Source organism: Chiloscyllium punctatum, chromosome 1, assembly GCF_047496795.1.
Source record: "Chiloscyllium punctatum isolate Juve2018m chromosome 1, sChiPun1.3, whole genome shotgun sequence".
Taxonomy (NCBI): domain Eukaryota; kingdom Metazoa; phylum Chordata; class Chondrichthyes; order Orectolobiformes; family Hemiscylliidae; genus Chiloscyllium; species Chiloscyllium punctatum.
In genome coordinates, this window is record NC_092739.1 from 134,726,101 (window position 1) to 134,741,510 (window position 15,410).

The 15,410-nt window shown below is 42.7% G+C and overlaps 1 protein-coding gene across 1 annotated transcript in view; it reads left to right on the forward strand.

Annotated features, from left to right (window-relative positions):
* smad7 (SMAD family member 7) overlaps positions 1-15,171 on the forward strand; it is a 42,172-nt gene extending 27,001 nt beyond the window's left edge. Inside the window, exon 4 of the mRNA XM_072574713.1 lies at positions 14,305-15,171. Within this exon, the coding sequence (XP_072430814.1) occupies positions 14,305-14,843 (539 nt within the window). The 3' untranslated portion in view covers positions 14,844-15,171. The remainder of the gene's footprint in view (positions 1-14,304) is intronic.
* Positions 15,172-15,410: the final 239 nt, after the last annotated feature.

Below are 15,410 nucleotides of genomic sequence, written 5' to 3' on the forward strand. Positions count from 1 at the left end.
GCTGTGTTCTGGATTAGTGGTGCTGGAATATTCCTGATGAAGGGCTTTTGCCCGAAACGTCGATTTCGAAGCTACTTGGGATGCTGCCTGAACTGCTGTGCTCTTCCAGCACCACTAATCCAGAATCTGGTTTCCAGCATCTGCAGTCATTGTTTTTACCTTGTGAAATGCTGTGGTCTGGAATTCTGAGTTGCTCCTGCTCTGTTGTTGGAATGTTTACGGGGAGGTTGTGAAGGGGACCTTCATTTCTCCTTTTTGCTTCCCAGTTGGCTTCCCATACGTTGCTTTTTTGCCAAAAGATTTTGTTGGCCTTTATCTAGAACTGGTACTGGCCCTGGTAAATGTTGGTATTCCAAGCCATTAACATCGCTCTAATCCATCCCTGGCTTAGTATAGCATCAGCAAAGAGGGGAGGAAAATGGATAATAACTGTGGGCTGGGAAAGCTCAGCAGCTGCATACCTGGTTGTGTGCCTCTTTATGTAATTGTTTTTATCCTTTGGTGTGCAGCTAGACAGCCTCAGGGCCTCCGATCCGAACACGATCCTGATGGAAAATTCAAGTGCCAGCATTCTGTCTGGGCAGTCTTGGCCTTATATAAACAGGAAATAGGTCAGAAGGCCAGGAATCTTCCCTACCGCCAGCCCCCAAACCCTGGCCTCTTTTCCACTTTACTCAGTTGCAAATATATCGGGCTGGTTAATGCGCCCAGGCCGTGGGGAACCACTCTGGGAATCCTGGGCACTGTGTAAAAGCAGCAAAGATGTGCCAAATGGGTCTCCAATGACCTTTGTGCTTTGGAAATGGTTATAATGAGGAGAGTGGGGCACAATGTTGTGAAAATCTGCCTTTGGGGTTTTGAAGGCTTGTGGCAGCATAAGAAGAGTTAAGGGTTGTGCAGGATATTTGGAAGGAATTCGTCTGCTTGCTCTGCCACTGCTCTGATGCGATTACTTCTGGAAAAGAGCAGGAGGGGAAATTGACATCACGGGTGTGCTTGACTCCACACAGTCATACCTGATTGTCACGTAACTTGTTACTTCCTATAATATGTCAGATCTTGTGCAAGGGTTTCAGTAATTACTGAATATTTCTTGTTGCTTTGTCATTTGAAGTGACAAAAAGCCTTGTTTAATGGTCCTGTGTTGAGATTCGGAGGTTGAAATTAATCATAAATCAGTAGTACAGAATGGCTGATTATTCGCTATGGCTGACCACTGAGGTTCAGAGAACGACAGGTCAAACTCTATGTTTGGAGACTTGTTGCGTAGTTCCACAGTGGCTTTCACTTTGTTCAATATTTAAAACCTTGGCAATATTTTACAAGTCATTGGAAAATTGGTGTCGTGTAAAACCAGCTGCCAATGCACAACATGCCCACTGTGTGCTGCTGCACTGTTCTCACCTACATGATCTTAAAAGGCCCAGTGCCAGTTCTTGGACTCTGGGTTCAATTGTCAGGGCCCTTATACACTGTGATCACCAATGGTGATTGCTTCTTAGGTACGCTAGTACTACAATAATAGAACAGCAAGCTGGCCACTTCACTGGGCTAAAATGTTGCTGCGCGCAGAATCCTGAGCCCCCACCCTGGAGCCTGTCATTTGTGTTAGTAAATGCAGGAAACCTTCATCAATTTTGTGTTCTGGAGACTGGCGTAGCTCTTCTGTGCATCGACCTTGAACTTCTGCTTGGGGTTGTTAAAAGTATTGCAGTCATCATTACATGTTCCCTCTCAGCTTCTTAGATTTTATCAATAGAAGTACTCTTCTGCTCGGACTGCTGCCCTTCCCTTTTCTGAATTCATTTACCAGACACTGAAATGAAAACACATAGTTGGTTTTTCCTGATGAGGTTTAACATTGTTGGTTCGGTTCTGCACACCATTTAAATTTTCTAAAATATATCTGAGTCCCGTTGGTGTACACAAGAATGAACCAGTTACATAATACACTTCTCTATTCCTCGTTTGCACTCTCTTTCTTTTCAGGTTTCTTTGCCATTTCCTCAATTAGATTACATTGACATACTAACATCCTACAAGGCTGATGCTATTCCGGTTTCAGATGAGCCAAAACACTCAGCCTGAGTCACGCATTGTGTTCCTCTCGTCTGCTGCTGGTTAAAGTTCTGGTGGGTGGGGTGCTGTCATTAATGTCATCATTTACTTTGAGTTAATGGCAAGGAAACAGCTGGCATTTTGTCAAGTAGACTGAACAAGGTCTCGATGGGGAGGTTTGTTTTTGGAGAGGATATATTTCTTGCCCTGCTTAGACTCCCAATGTTGTCTACGAATGGGTTCAGACAGATCACATACACTACCTCAGTAACAGAAGGGAAAATAGAATGTATCCCAGCATCCCCTGCAGTAATTCAGAGAGTCATGAAAAGTCAATTGAAACCTTCAGAGGAATAGCAACTGAAGACTTCTCCAGTTGGAAAGTGACATATGATTAGGAATTCTTGAGCTGAAAGATTGGATAAACTCAATCAGTAAGTTGCCTTCAGATTTCAATCAGTTAAACTCTTGTAAGGATGTGATGGCCTGATGAGTGGCCTTTTCTTGAAGTGCAGGAAAGAGTGGTGTGTTCTGCGCCTAGCTCAGTTTTGAAACCTCTGGCATGATCCTCTTGTTGTACTGGCTGAGGTGTGGGAAATCACACCTGAGCTATAAACCAAGGAGCAGATCAAGTGCACGGTGGTGTGTCGATGATATTCTGATGCACAACTGTGACAGCAGCCCCTCAATCTCAATGACAGTGGAACCAGGTCCTAAAGAGCTAGACCAGGAATCTGTAAGAGGAAAGAGGGAGGCAGAAAGGTGTGTGAAGTGGTTGTTAGTTTGGAATTTAGTTACTGAGATTATTACTGAGATTTTTAATTGAAAGGTGTGCTGTGGCACGTCCTGTGTAGGATGGATCAGTATGTACGATTGGTGGATCTGCTGAGCTCAGTGCCCAGCTGGAGAAGTTCAGTGTAGTTGTGGAAACATTCTAAAGATTGTGTGACACAAACCAGTGATTCCTTTTTTTGGTTTCGGGGCAGCATTGGCACAGGGGACATGGTCTAGATTAGAGTGGTGCTGGAAAAGCACAGCAATTCAGGCAGCATCCAAGGAATGTTTTTTTTCAGCACCATTCTAACCTAGACTCTGGTTTCCAGCATCTGCATTCATCATTTTTACCTACAGGGGACAGGGTGAAAAGTTCCCTGATAGACTTTATACACTGAGAAGCAGGAGAATTTAAATTCAACTAAAGGATCTGAAATGGGATGTTGAGATAGAGGTGGACACCTGAGGGACGGAGCAACTGGTCTGGTAGCTGCTTTGACATGGATTCATCTCACGTTCCCACCTTCCCACCAGAAACTTCTCTCCAAGAGCTTTGAATTGCTATACTGTCCGATTTGCTGGTAACTTATTCTGCAATCTTGAATATAAAGATTCCACTTGCATACCCTTCTGCACTTCCGAAAACATCTAAACTTGTTCAGCTGCTTGTACGACTTGGTAGTGTTAAAACCTTGTGCCACATTTTACTGAACGAACAATGCAGCCAGCACTATCAGAAAACAGTCCAATGGGAAGCACGGCGAAATGTCCTGAGGGATATAACAAGGTTTCAGATAAACAGAAGATCTTTATTTCTTAGTTCTGGATCTTTTAATTTTTAACTGGTGTCCCTGGTGTTTGAACCCTTTTGCGAAAGTGGAAAATATGTAATGAATCCATTGGCTGAATAATGTTGAAAACATTATATAATGTCAATTAACTTGTTGTTTGAAATGAATTTGACTGAACTTCTTATTTATCCCAAATTTCTAAATTTTGATAAATCACATCTCCTACAATTTTTAAGGTTTGGAGAGCCATTGAAATAATGATCAAAAAGCAGTAGGGGAGGCTCCAGCCAGACTGAGGGAGAATAAAGCTGTGCTTTCGTCCTTCAGACTGACCTGCTGAGCTTTCATTTCAGCTTGTACAGTACAGACAGTTGTCTGTTCTTACTTCGCAATCTGCTATTTGGGTCAGAATAGCTTCAGAGAGTGTATACAGCAGGGATGGATTGGGGGTGGGGGGGGGCGGGGTGGGGATCTGGCAGTGGGGTTGGAGATTGACTAATTTGTTTGCAAATTAACACCCTTTTAAAAGTAGGAGAATGCCAGCAGTGGGTGATCTGTATCACGAGCAGCAACCTCCCTCTGTCTATGTGGTACGTCTGGGAAGAAAAGCCTTGTGATCAGGAATAGAAATGATTTGATTATAAAGCCAGACAGAAGTAATCATTAACTTCTCCAGGCTGCTGTCTGTCTCCAGTCGGCCGGATGGTGTTGTTTTCCCCTTTGGATGCCACGGGGACACAGTCTGCAGGTTGTTAAAAATTGTAAAGTTGGCCAATGGTTGGAGAGTTTGAAGGGGCAGGGACTGGGAGGTGGGGGGAGGATGGGAAAAAGGAGAATTTGGAATCTACAGAATTTCCTGGCCTTTACAACTACAACGGTTTTCAATAAAAGTGTAACGTTGTGTATGCGATATATTTATGCAATGTTCATTTCAGCTATGATAACAGCACACAATTACAGATTTTATACTGTGTTTATGAAACATTTTATACCCTACTTCTGTTGTAGACTGCATATAATTTATCAGAAAAAGTGCTTTTAATAGAATTGTACATCGATCTATATAAGCCACAGTGCCATTTCCAGATAGTTGGGCTGTTGATATTAGTGAAAGCCCACTGACTGAATTATATCATCCCTAACAAAAGGAACTTGGGTTGGGACAGGAGTGAGGGGTTGGGCTTACAGATTACATTGTAGAATTGGGTCTCCAGTGTAAAAAATGAAGTATTATAGAAGAAAGACTTGCAGAAAACTTCCACAACCAGCAAAGAGCTAATAGCAAATACCACCGCAGTAATGGTAAAACACCATTCGTATGAGAGGAGAATGCTGATTGTTTTGCAGCTGGACCCTGATTGGTGGATGTGTTCCCATGGCGAATGCCCCAGTTAACAAATAATGACAGTTAACTGCCAAACTTTGCTTAAATTTTAAGCAAGACAGTTTGATTCAGATTTGTCAAGTCATTGCTGTGAGAAATGAACCTGAAAATTGCTGCCACCTATTTTGTTAGATTGAAACAGGCAAGTGAGTGTGCATGTTCCTTCTGTTGGCAAAGGAAAGAGCCCTTTTGTATTAATATGTGTAGCTTCCAGTGCACACAAACCCAACTGACAATCCTAAATCAATTGTCAAGATAATCAACTGTACAGTCTGGAATATGCAGCGCACGTTGTCCAGTCATCTAATGTTGGACACTATGTGAGTTTTGCAAGGGTGGGCTGGTTGGCCGAAGGGATATGTTGTTTGTTTAATACAATCCACCAGTTTTTGGAACATATGGCCAACATACCGGACACCACACCAAATTGCTCATTTGTGTGAATAGACAGAATACCTTTTTGGCTTGATGGTAATGTCCTGTTAGTGGCAAACACCATACTTTATGGTAACACCTTTATCAAGGTACATGCCAACCACTCCGCACTCTCCTCTCATGTAGTGTAAATGTTATTTTCTCTTTACTTTGTATCGCTTCATCTCTTTGAGTTCAAGATGAAAAGCTTCACCAAAACGTATACATTTTTCGGTAATCCTAAATTCTCCAGTACCAGACAACTATTGGTAAAATAAATGTTTTTGTCATGTTAATATGCAGAGAAATATTGATTTCTATTGGTTAAATATCATCTAAAATCATGTAATTGGCCTGTTGCTGTTGTGGAGAGTGTACTGGCGTTTTGACACATGCTATACGTACAATTGTAAATCAAGGTCCTTTATGATACCCAGCGAGTTAGCTAGGTGTAAAATATTGGAAAAGACAAAAAGCTACCACCAAGAACACTAGCTGCAGACACATTCCCAAATAAGGAAGAATCTGTTCTACCGAAGGCCTTGAACTGGTTACAAAGCGGGTGCTAACATAGAGGTTCAGTTAAAACCAGTGAGCACTAAAATGATCGCTTGCTCAAAACTGAAATGATTACCAGTCTTTTCCCTTTCTGTGTGACTTCTCTTCGGTCTATTTCAATTACCTCATCTACTCTCACGGAACGCAATAATATTTGGCTGTAGAAGATGTTTTTTAAAAAAAAATCCTACGTTGGTTATTTATTTTTCATTGCCCCTCCCCTTTAATATTTTACATGCTCGAGACTTATCAATGGATTCAGTCATCGAAACTTGGCAGAAAGGCTTTTCCCATCTCCATGCTTGGTTATGATTTTAAAATATCATGTATGAATTGGAGAGAGGTATTGAATATATTTTTCACATGTAGTTGAATCAAGCTGGGTTATAGTATCACAATCCCTCGTGTGAAGGCTTCATTACCCTGTGATAGAAAGCCAATTGTTCTTTTCTATATAGGGTTCGGTTCCATAATTGTATCTCTGCCTTCCCAGCCCAGTGAAAACTGTTCTTTGAGTTCTCTTGACCAAGTGAAGGTTTATGTAAGACCTCTTCACACCTCCCAAGTGTTTACCATACCATGAACTGCTTTGGAATGCAGTGATGTTAGCATTATTACATTTCTAATACAACATTTATTTTTACAAAAAACAAATGATTTTGTCTTTGCCATAAGTCTGTTATGGGAGCAGCAGTCGTGCACCCTGCCACCCATCTCAATACCTTTTGCCATTTTGTTGACAACAGCAGAGGATTTAAAATGTTTAATCTTGCCTCCTGCCCTGTCTCAGTTAGCAATAGTTGTCTGGTATTTTAATGAAGGCTTTAACCCATTTCAAATTAATGGATTGTTACCTGAGTTAAAGTTGGGGAGGAGATGGGAGTTCTATTTAGTCACACTGTTCAGATGCTAATATCGGCAACAGTAATTTCTAGGTTCAAATGCTTAACAGGAATATATCTCAGTTAATCTGTTAGCTCTAAAGAGCAATGGAACACCCTTGCCAAAGAGGCTGAAGGTATTTGTCTGAGAGCCTTTTATATAACAGGGCTGGGTTAATACCATGATGGTAGAACTGACAGCTGCAGACAAATATCCTGTAACATAGAACATAATAGTTAGTGATAAAAGAAATGTATTCAAAATATTTACATCTTACTTTCCTCTTAATCTGGTACCACCCTTCCTCATTCTCAGTTGGCACTGTCACGCAGTGCCATGTCCTGAAGGGGCCATTTCTTAATCTTTAAACTGTTAAACGTTGATTATTTAGTAGGCAATTTGACTATTAAGAGCACTACAGGGCTGCCTGATCTTGCTTATGCATCATTCACACAGCTCTGTCTTTCTCTGCTACAGCGTGATCAAGAGCTGTTTCCTGGCTGAGATGTGTGAAAGCATTTTATTTATTTTGTACACTATCAGTTTCTATTAGATAAGTAGTCAGGTATAATTGTCATCTTTGGCACAATAATTTTAAAGTGTGCAAAATGTATTTGCATGAAAATTATGGATGGCCCCTTCACTAAATTTATGCCTATATCTTTAATTGCATAAAATAATTATCCATATTTACCATATAATATAAGGAAAAAAAATGGGACAAGAAGACTCCTAAGACAATTACACTCTGTCTGGAAATAAATTGTCTCAAACTGTAAATCCCCCGCCCTCCCTTTAAGGGTTTAACTTACTTGAGTGAAGTGTGTGCAGCAGTTGCCCTGAGGACAGAGTTGCACTCTGTAATTTGCATGGCTGATGAGTAGCATACGCCTATGGATAAAGAATGTGAGCAGGAAGCAGCAATCAGCTGTCTGCCTCATTCACTGTAGACAGGCTCTTGCAGACAAAAGGAGCAGTGCCTGCTTTCTTTCCCCTTGTTTTATTGTTCCAGCTCCAGCCCCCAGCTCTTGAAATGAATGAGCGGGCTCTCGCAGCCAGGCATGCAGAATGACCTTTGCGTGGTTCCTCTCTTTTATTGATAGTGCTTTACAAAGTGCAAGCAACCCCCACCAACCCCTCCCAGCTTTATATGTTACCTGATAATATTAGCAGGTCCCATGAAGCAGGTCAGAGTCAATAAAATAAAATATCTTGCTGTTTTAAGTTTTGAAGCAAGCTGTTGGCCAGACCTTTGGCACTGCGAAATAAGCTAAGCATGCTCTGACCTCTCCTACCTCCACAGTTTCCATTCTGCGAGACTGTTCCCACTTTTACCCAGTAGTCTAATTGAAGTGGGACCAAAATACTCCATTTACAGTTATGTTATGGAACAAGGGAGGCCAGGCGCCAAGTGGTATGGTGTGGTACAGTGCAATATGCCCACCTGGTGTCAGGGTTGGGCTGGTGTTGGCTGACCAGTACCAACCCTATCTCCCAATCATTAAAATATACCCCACAGGGTCTTGCTTGAGAACTCGCTCAAATAGATCCTTGTTCCTTTGCCTTAAAGTGATAGCACGGCTTTGTCTGCGGGAAATCATGTCTTATGAACTTGATTGAGTTTTTTGAAGAAGTAACAAAGAGGATTGATGAGGGCAGAGTGGTAGATGTGATCTATATGGACTTCAGTAAGGTGTTCGACAAGGTTCCTCATGGGAGACTGATTTAGCAAGGTAAGATCTCATAGAATACAGCAAGAACTAGCCATTTAGATACACAACTGGCTCAAAGTTAGAAGACAGAGGCTGGTGGTGGAGGGTTGTTTTTCAGACTGGAGACCTGTGACCAGTGGAGTGCCACAAGGATCGGTGCTGGGGTCCACTGGTTTTCGTCATTTATGTAAATGATTTGTATGTGAACACAAGAGGTATAGTTAGTAAGTTTGCAGATGACAACAAAATTGGAGGTGTCGTAGACAGCAAAGAAGGTTACTTCAGATTACAATGGGATCTTGATCAGATGGGCCAATGGGCTGACAAGTGGCAGATGGAGTTTAATTTAGATAAATGTGAGGTGCTGCATTTTGGAAAAGCAAATCTTAGCAGGACTTCTACACTTAATGGTAAGGTCCTAGGGAGTGTTGCTAAACTAAGAGACCTTGGAGTGCAGATTCGTAGCTCCTTGAAAGTGGAGTCGCAGGTAAATAGGATAGTGAAGAAGGTGTTTGGTATGTTTTCCTTTATTGGTCAGTTGGGAGGCCACGTTGCAGCTGTGCAGGACATTGCTTAGGCCACTTTTGGAATATTGCGTGGAATCCTAGTCTCCTTCCTATCAGAATGATGTTGAGAAGCTTGAATGGGTTCAGAAAACATTTACAAGGATGTTGCCAGTGTTGGAGGATTTGAGCTATAGGGAGAGGCTGAACAGGCTGGGGCTGTTTTCCCTGGAGCATTGGAGGCTGAGGGGTGACCTTTAAAGAGGTTTATAAAATCATGAGGGGCTTGGATAGGATAAATAGGCAAGGTCTTTTCCCTGGGGTGGGGGAGTCCAGAACTAGAGGGCATAGGTTTAGGGCGAGAGAGGAAAGATTTAAAAGGCACTAAGGTGCAACATTTTCGCACAGGGTGGTGCGTGTATGGAATGAGCTGCCAGAGGAAGTGGTGGAGGCTGGTATAATTACAGCATTTAATATGAATCTGGATGGGTATATGAATAGGAAGGGTTTCGTGGGATGTGGGCCAAGTGCTGGCAAATGGGACTAGATTAGGTTGGGATATCTAGTCAGCATGGACAAGTTGGACCAAAAGGTCTGCTTCCGTGCTGTGCATCTCTGACTCTGTGACTCACCAGGATATAGACATCTATTTACTCCCTTCTCTGAAAGTTACTGATTTACACTCAGCTGTGATCTGTAAGTCAAGAAGCGGGAATAGGCCATTCAGCCCATCAAATGTTTTCTGCTCTTCATTGAGATCAAGGCTGGTCTGATAATCCACAATTCCACTTTCTTACCTTGTCCCTATAACCCTTGATTCCCACACAGAGTTAAAAATCTATCTAACTCCCCTTGAAGATACTTAATGGCCCAGTTTGGGTAGCTGTTTGTGGTAAAGATTTCCACAGATTCACTATGCTCAGGGTAGAAATTCTTCCTCATCTGTGTCTTAAATGTGCGATCCCTTATTCTGAGATAATGCCCTGTTGTCCTAACACACCCACACAAGGGGAAAAAAAATCTCTCCGCATCTACCCTGTCAAGTCCCCTAAGAACCTTGTGTGTTTCAATAAAGTCTATTCTCAATCTAAACTCCCAACAGTACAGAAAGCTTGCTTGGGCCACTCTGTCAGTGTGAGCCTGGTTAGTATCAGGATGCTGCATATATCCTTTAGCGTATAGTACTGACACTAAACCAATCCCAAGACTGTGGGGCTGAGGAATTCAGGAAGGTGAAGGTGGGGATTACCGTTAAAAGAGATATGGAGGGGGTTTGTTTTTTTTTAATCCTCCCCATGTGAGAGAAGGGGACAGGAGGTGAATCAAAGTGGGGCCCACTGACTGGGATTTACTGGGCCATGATCTAACTTGGCTCATCCCTTTGTGTCTCAGCTTCCCTCTGAGTGAGAATTGAAATAGTAATTATATGGAACTCTGCTGCTCTGAAGTGTATGCTGAAGAGTTTAAACCTCAGACTCCTACCACAACAGGAGGAGAGAGAGCGGGAGTTATTTTTACAATCCAGCACACAGGGTGGTTTGGACTGCCACTTTAAGAACCAGAGCTCAGTTCATCTGGGACGAGCAAATAATGGAATCTCTGAACTGGCTGCACTGACGTCTCCCTGAAAATTACTGGGCGGTTTGCAGGGCTGTGAAGATGAAAGGAAAACCGCCCTGGCCAATCTGGGATTTTCTTTGGCGCGACGGGTGGTTACAGTCAGGTCTCAGGAGTGGAATAAAGTTCCCGGTGTTTGTTAAGATTATTTTTGTCCTTGTTTTTCTTTTCTCTCTTGTTTCATTTCTGAGATGAATGTATTCCTGTTTTGTGTGCTAAGGGGCAATGTAGAGGACTGGGGGGTGGGGGGTGCGCGGGGGTTGGGTGGTGAAAAGAGCCCCACTGATTTCAGTGCATGTTTTATGGAGTGTTTTTTTGAAGGAGAGTTTTGAAGTAATTTGACACAGATTCTTTTTTTTTCCCTTTTCCTGCTCTTTGATCACTGCCAGTATTTCAGTTGGACATGGCTGAGCTAGAGAGGGTTATGAGGGGCACTGTAAGGGTTGGGTGGGATAAGCGGTGGGGAGCAGCTGAGATGAGGGGATCGATGGGTGAAAGGGTACAGTTTACGGGGAGTGGGAAAACACTTCCTCATTCTAGCCTCACAGAATCTGAGCAAGCCAACAAAGTTGCCTGCTGACTAGCTCCTGCTGCTAGGATGGAGCCAAATAAATGCACAACGTGTCAAACACACAGAGACATCCATTTAGAGACAGTGCTGTGGGCTGTTGGATTAACCAAAGATACAGAAGAAAAAACTTGAGTCAAAACTGTAAATAAACCAGACATTCATAAAACATTTATGTTCATGTGTCTGCCCTGTTTTGACGTTAATAATCCAGACTAGGTTTTTGGTTAGTTAAAGGTGTGTTACTACCTCTGCTGTTGTGAGTTCTCTCTGGCATGCCCACTTTCCCAAAACATCCAACTTAAACTAGAATGCCATGTTAATTTAAACAAAAAAAAAATCCCAGACTGCTTTTGTACATCAAAACCAGGACTGTGTGTCCAACCTCCCCCTGGTTTAAAAATCACCATCCACACAATCTTTTTTAATAGACCCATGGTCACTGTCTTTTGTTTGGAGAGATGTTTGTACAGCACAGCTCCCAGCTTGACCTGCTTTGCTGGGTCTGTAGTGGGGGGGAGGGGGGGGCGGGGAGTTGATGAAAATTAACCTGCCAGTAGCCAAGTAAACATAACCCAAATTATGTTGCTGTGTGTTAGCAGGGCTGCTTCAAGGTGGGCCCATCGAAATTGTGAGCTGGAACTTCAGGCCCTGGTGAGGGTGGGAGAAAGAATTGGACAGGACTCAAATTATTGATTTCCTTTGACCATTCATAATGTCAACCATTTTCCCAAAAGCATGCTTGGGGCCTGCAGGGTTTCCAGCACCCTCTATGATGCAAGGCTGATTGGGCTTTGTAAAAACCTTGTTAAGGACAATTAATAGAAACTGACTGAAATTACTCTGCATGTCCATCAATGAGTTTGATGCCTTTAGAGGGAGAGGTGAGCACTGTGGGGAATATAGTGCTTTATTTCCCCCTCCAACTCCATCTTCCTACTGTCCCTACCCAACCCCTTCGCCCCCTCACCTTTGACGGTTTGCTTTCTCCTTAACAGGCTTTGCATGTAAGTATTTTTAAAATGATGCAAAAAAGCTGACACGGTGATTTTAGTGGTGGGAAGGTCAGTAATAGCACTCCTGGGTAAAGTAAAAAGAAACAACTAGTCTGCATGGACAGGGAATGGTTTCAGTGCCAGGAATTGGCAGGCAGACACGAAGGCATAGAGGGTTTGGAGACACCATTGCAGTCGGCCCAAGAGTCCTCCCTTTCTTCCTGGGTAAAGGATCAGCCAAAGGCCAACCAGTGAAGGGATCATCCTTCGTAGTGGTCACCTGGCTGCAAGAATCATCTTTTAATTTATGTTTTAACACATTCAGTGACAGGGCACCATCTTGTTGTGATGTACACTTAGCTTCTTACTGACTACAGCAGCTCCTCAGCCTCTAATTGGCTGCCCAATTTCAAGGTCCCGAATGCTGGCCTTAAATAGGCAGGGAACCTGGTACCATGAGAATTTAAAAGGGTGCTCAATGAAAATCCTGATGAATGTCTGTTTCCTCCAAGGGACATGTAGTGGACTTGGAAATGGTCCCAGCTCCTGCCTCCCATTCCCAGAGGGAAATTCATGCCTGGAGGTTGCCATAGATAGTACTAGCATTTTGTTCATCCCCTGTGTTTGTAGCTGTCTAAATTTAACACATGGGAATCTAGCTGTGCAAGAGTTTGAGCCATGTGAGAGAGGGTACGTGGCCAGTTCTGCTTTTGCGAAAAGTTGGGAAGTCCACGTGGGAGAGGTGTATATAATGTTGAATCCTCAGCATCATATGCTTCTGGTTTTAGCTGCTCACCTATAGCTGTGCTTGTGCCTGACTGCCCTCACCCTATTGGTGGCCCATCCACTCTCGAGCCTCTTGGGGGCTCTTAAGTGGACAACGAAATATTACTCAATCCCAACTGACCTTTCTGTTTCTCCCTGAGTGGAAGGAAGCCATGTTGGACATCTGCAGCTTTAGCTGCACTGCGTAGTGTTGGGGAGATGAGGGGATTCCTGTTTCTGTGTCCCCTCCCCTAAGGTTATCCTCCTCACTCTCTTAATCCTTGCTCTCTCCCCCCCCCGCCACAACCCGGTAACCCTGAATGGTAGGCATTTTTGTGGGGCTCTGGGACTATTGGATATCCAAATTCCCCGAAGCAGGACTCTCCTGGGGAAAAGGGGCAGAAGTGATCGACAGTTACATTTCTGTGGGGTGAGGCGCGGTGTTGGGGGGGGGGGATGTTGGTTGCAGCCATTCAAATGGTAGAGTACTCCTCTTGATATCTTTTAAGCTGATCAGGGGTTTTGGATCCTATTGGTGTTTGGGATCCATGTGTGGCTCCACATTTCTGAAATGTGTCTTTGTTGCTATCTGGCTTTGGGTGTGTGTGTGGTTCTATGTTGCTGTCATTTCCATGTTTGTGTTTTTTTCCCTTTTGCTATCCGAGTACACACTGGTAGAGATTAGTACATTCATACATCAGTGATGACAGTAACCTAACCACATCTATTAAAAGGAAACATTACTGGATTGTCAAGGCCACTGGTTAATAGGAAGACTTTCTCACTTTGCTAAGCTCTGTGTGTGTCTGTGTCTGTGTCTGTATGTCTGTGTGTGTGTCATATAAAACTACTAGTTACATTGAAAAATCCTGACATATATAAAATATTTAATATTTAACATTTCTCTTCCTGACTCTGTGTTTCCGTCTGAGTTGTTCATAATGTTGTAAAAAACAATGATTTTGTAAACATTTTGAGCATCCACTGAATTGCGGAAGAGCAGCCACTATATTGTTGTCTTTGGCAGTGGGAAGAAATTGAAGCTGAAGGGAAGATATGCATTTATGTAGTGCCTTTTTTAATCTCATGATGTTCCAACATCCTTTTGCAGCCACTGAAGTATTTTGGAATGTAGTCACTATGGTAATTTAGTAAATATAGCCCTGATAGTATATTGATGTGAATGTACTGAAATTCAGATTATAATCCTGAACATAACCAGCAAATCCTTCTGTCATTTTATTACCTTGTTAAAGTTTCTTTCTCCATATTTCCTCCAATAGATTCCCGAATAAGTCAGGAGCTGGGAAGTCGGTCGCACTGGTGTGTTGTTGCATACTGGGAGGAGCGGACTCGAGTGGGGCGCCTGTACACTGTCCAAGAAGCCTCCCTCGATATCTTTTACGATCTACCTCACGGGAACGGATTCTGCCTGGGACAGTTAAACTCGGACAACAAGAGCCAGCTGGTGACCAAAGTCCGGAGCAAAATCGGCTACGGCATCCAGCTGAGTAAGGAGCCGGACGGGGTGTGGGTCTACAACCGCAGCAACTACCCGATCTTCATCAAGTCAGTCACACTGGACAACCCAGACTCCAGGACGTTACTTGTTCACAAAGTGTTCCCAGGCTATTCCATCAAGGCTTTTGATTACGAGAAGTCTTACACCTTGCAAAGACCCAACGACCATGATTTCACGCATGAACCATGGTCTGGATTCAGCGTCCAAATTAGTTTTGTAAAAGGCTGGGGCCAATGCTACACGAGACAATTCATAACCAGCTGCCCTTGCTGGCTGGAGGTGTTCCTCAATAACCGATAGGAGTGGTGTTATTAAAGGACTCGGATTCAGCAGAGGCGCTTTCAATGAAAAGTAATGAGATTTAATAAAAGAAAAAAGTGTATTTTATGTTATATATAAATATATTATATTACTTGTAAATATGAAGACGTTTTATAGCATTATTTATGTATTGTGCAATGTGTAAACCAGACAAATAAAGATGCACTTTGCTTAATATAAATGCAAATAAGATGAAAAAAAACGCCAAAATTTAAATAACACAAAATTGGTGTTCTTATGGGTGCTGAAACCAAGAAGAATGTGTTTTTTTAAATAGAGGAGTTTATGTTCAAGTGGAAAAATAAAATTGTACACCTGATTTAAAAAAAATGCTTCATGTGTCTTTTTAAGGTGAAGCAATGTGAGTAGAAGACCATCTTTGAGTTCCCTTGTCAATGGATTTACAATTTCATTATTCAGAGCACAAAGGAAAATTTCCCCCTCTGGTGTCAATTAAAAACATTTGTGACCTTTTGAATGTCAATAAACTTCCCAAGAATGTGATGAGTGAGAGACGGATTTGGGTTACAGCACATCTTTGAAATA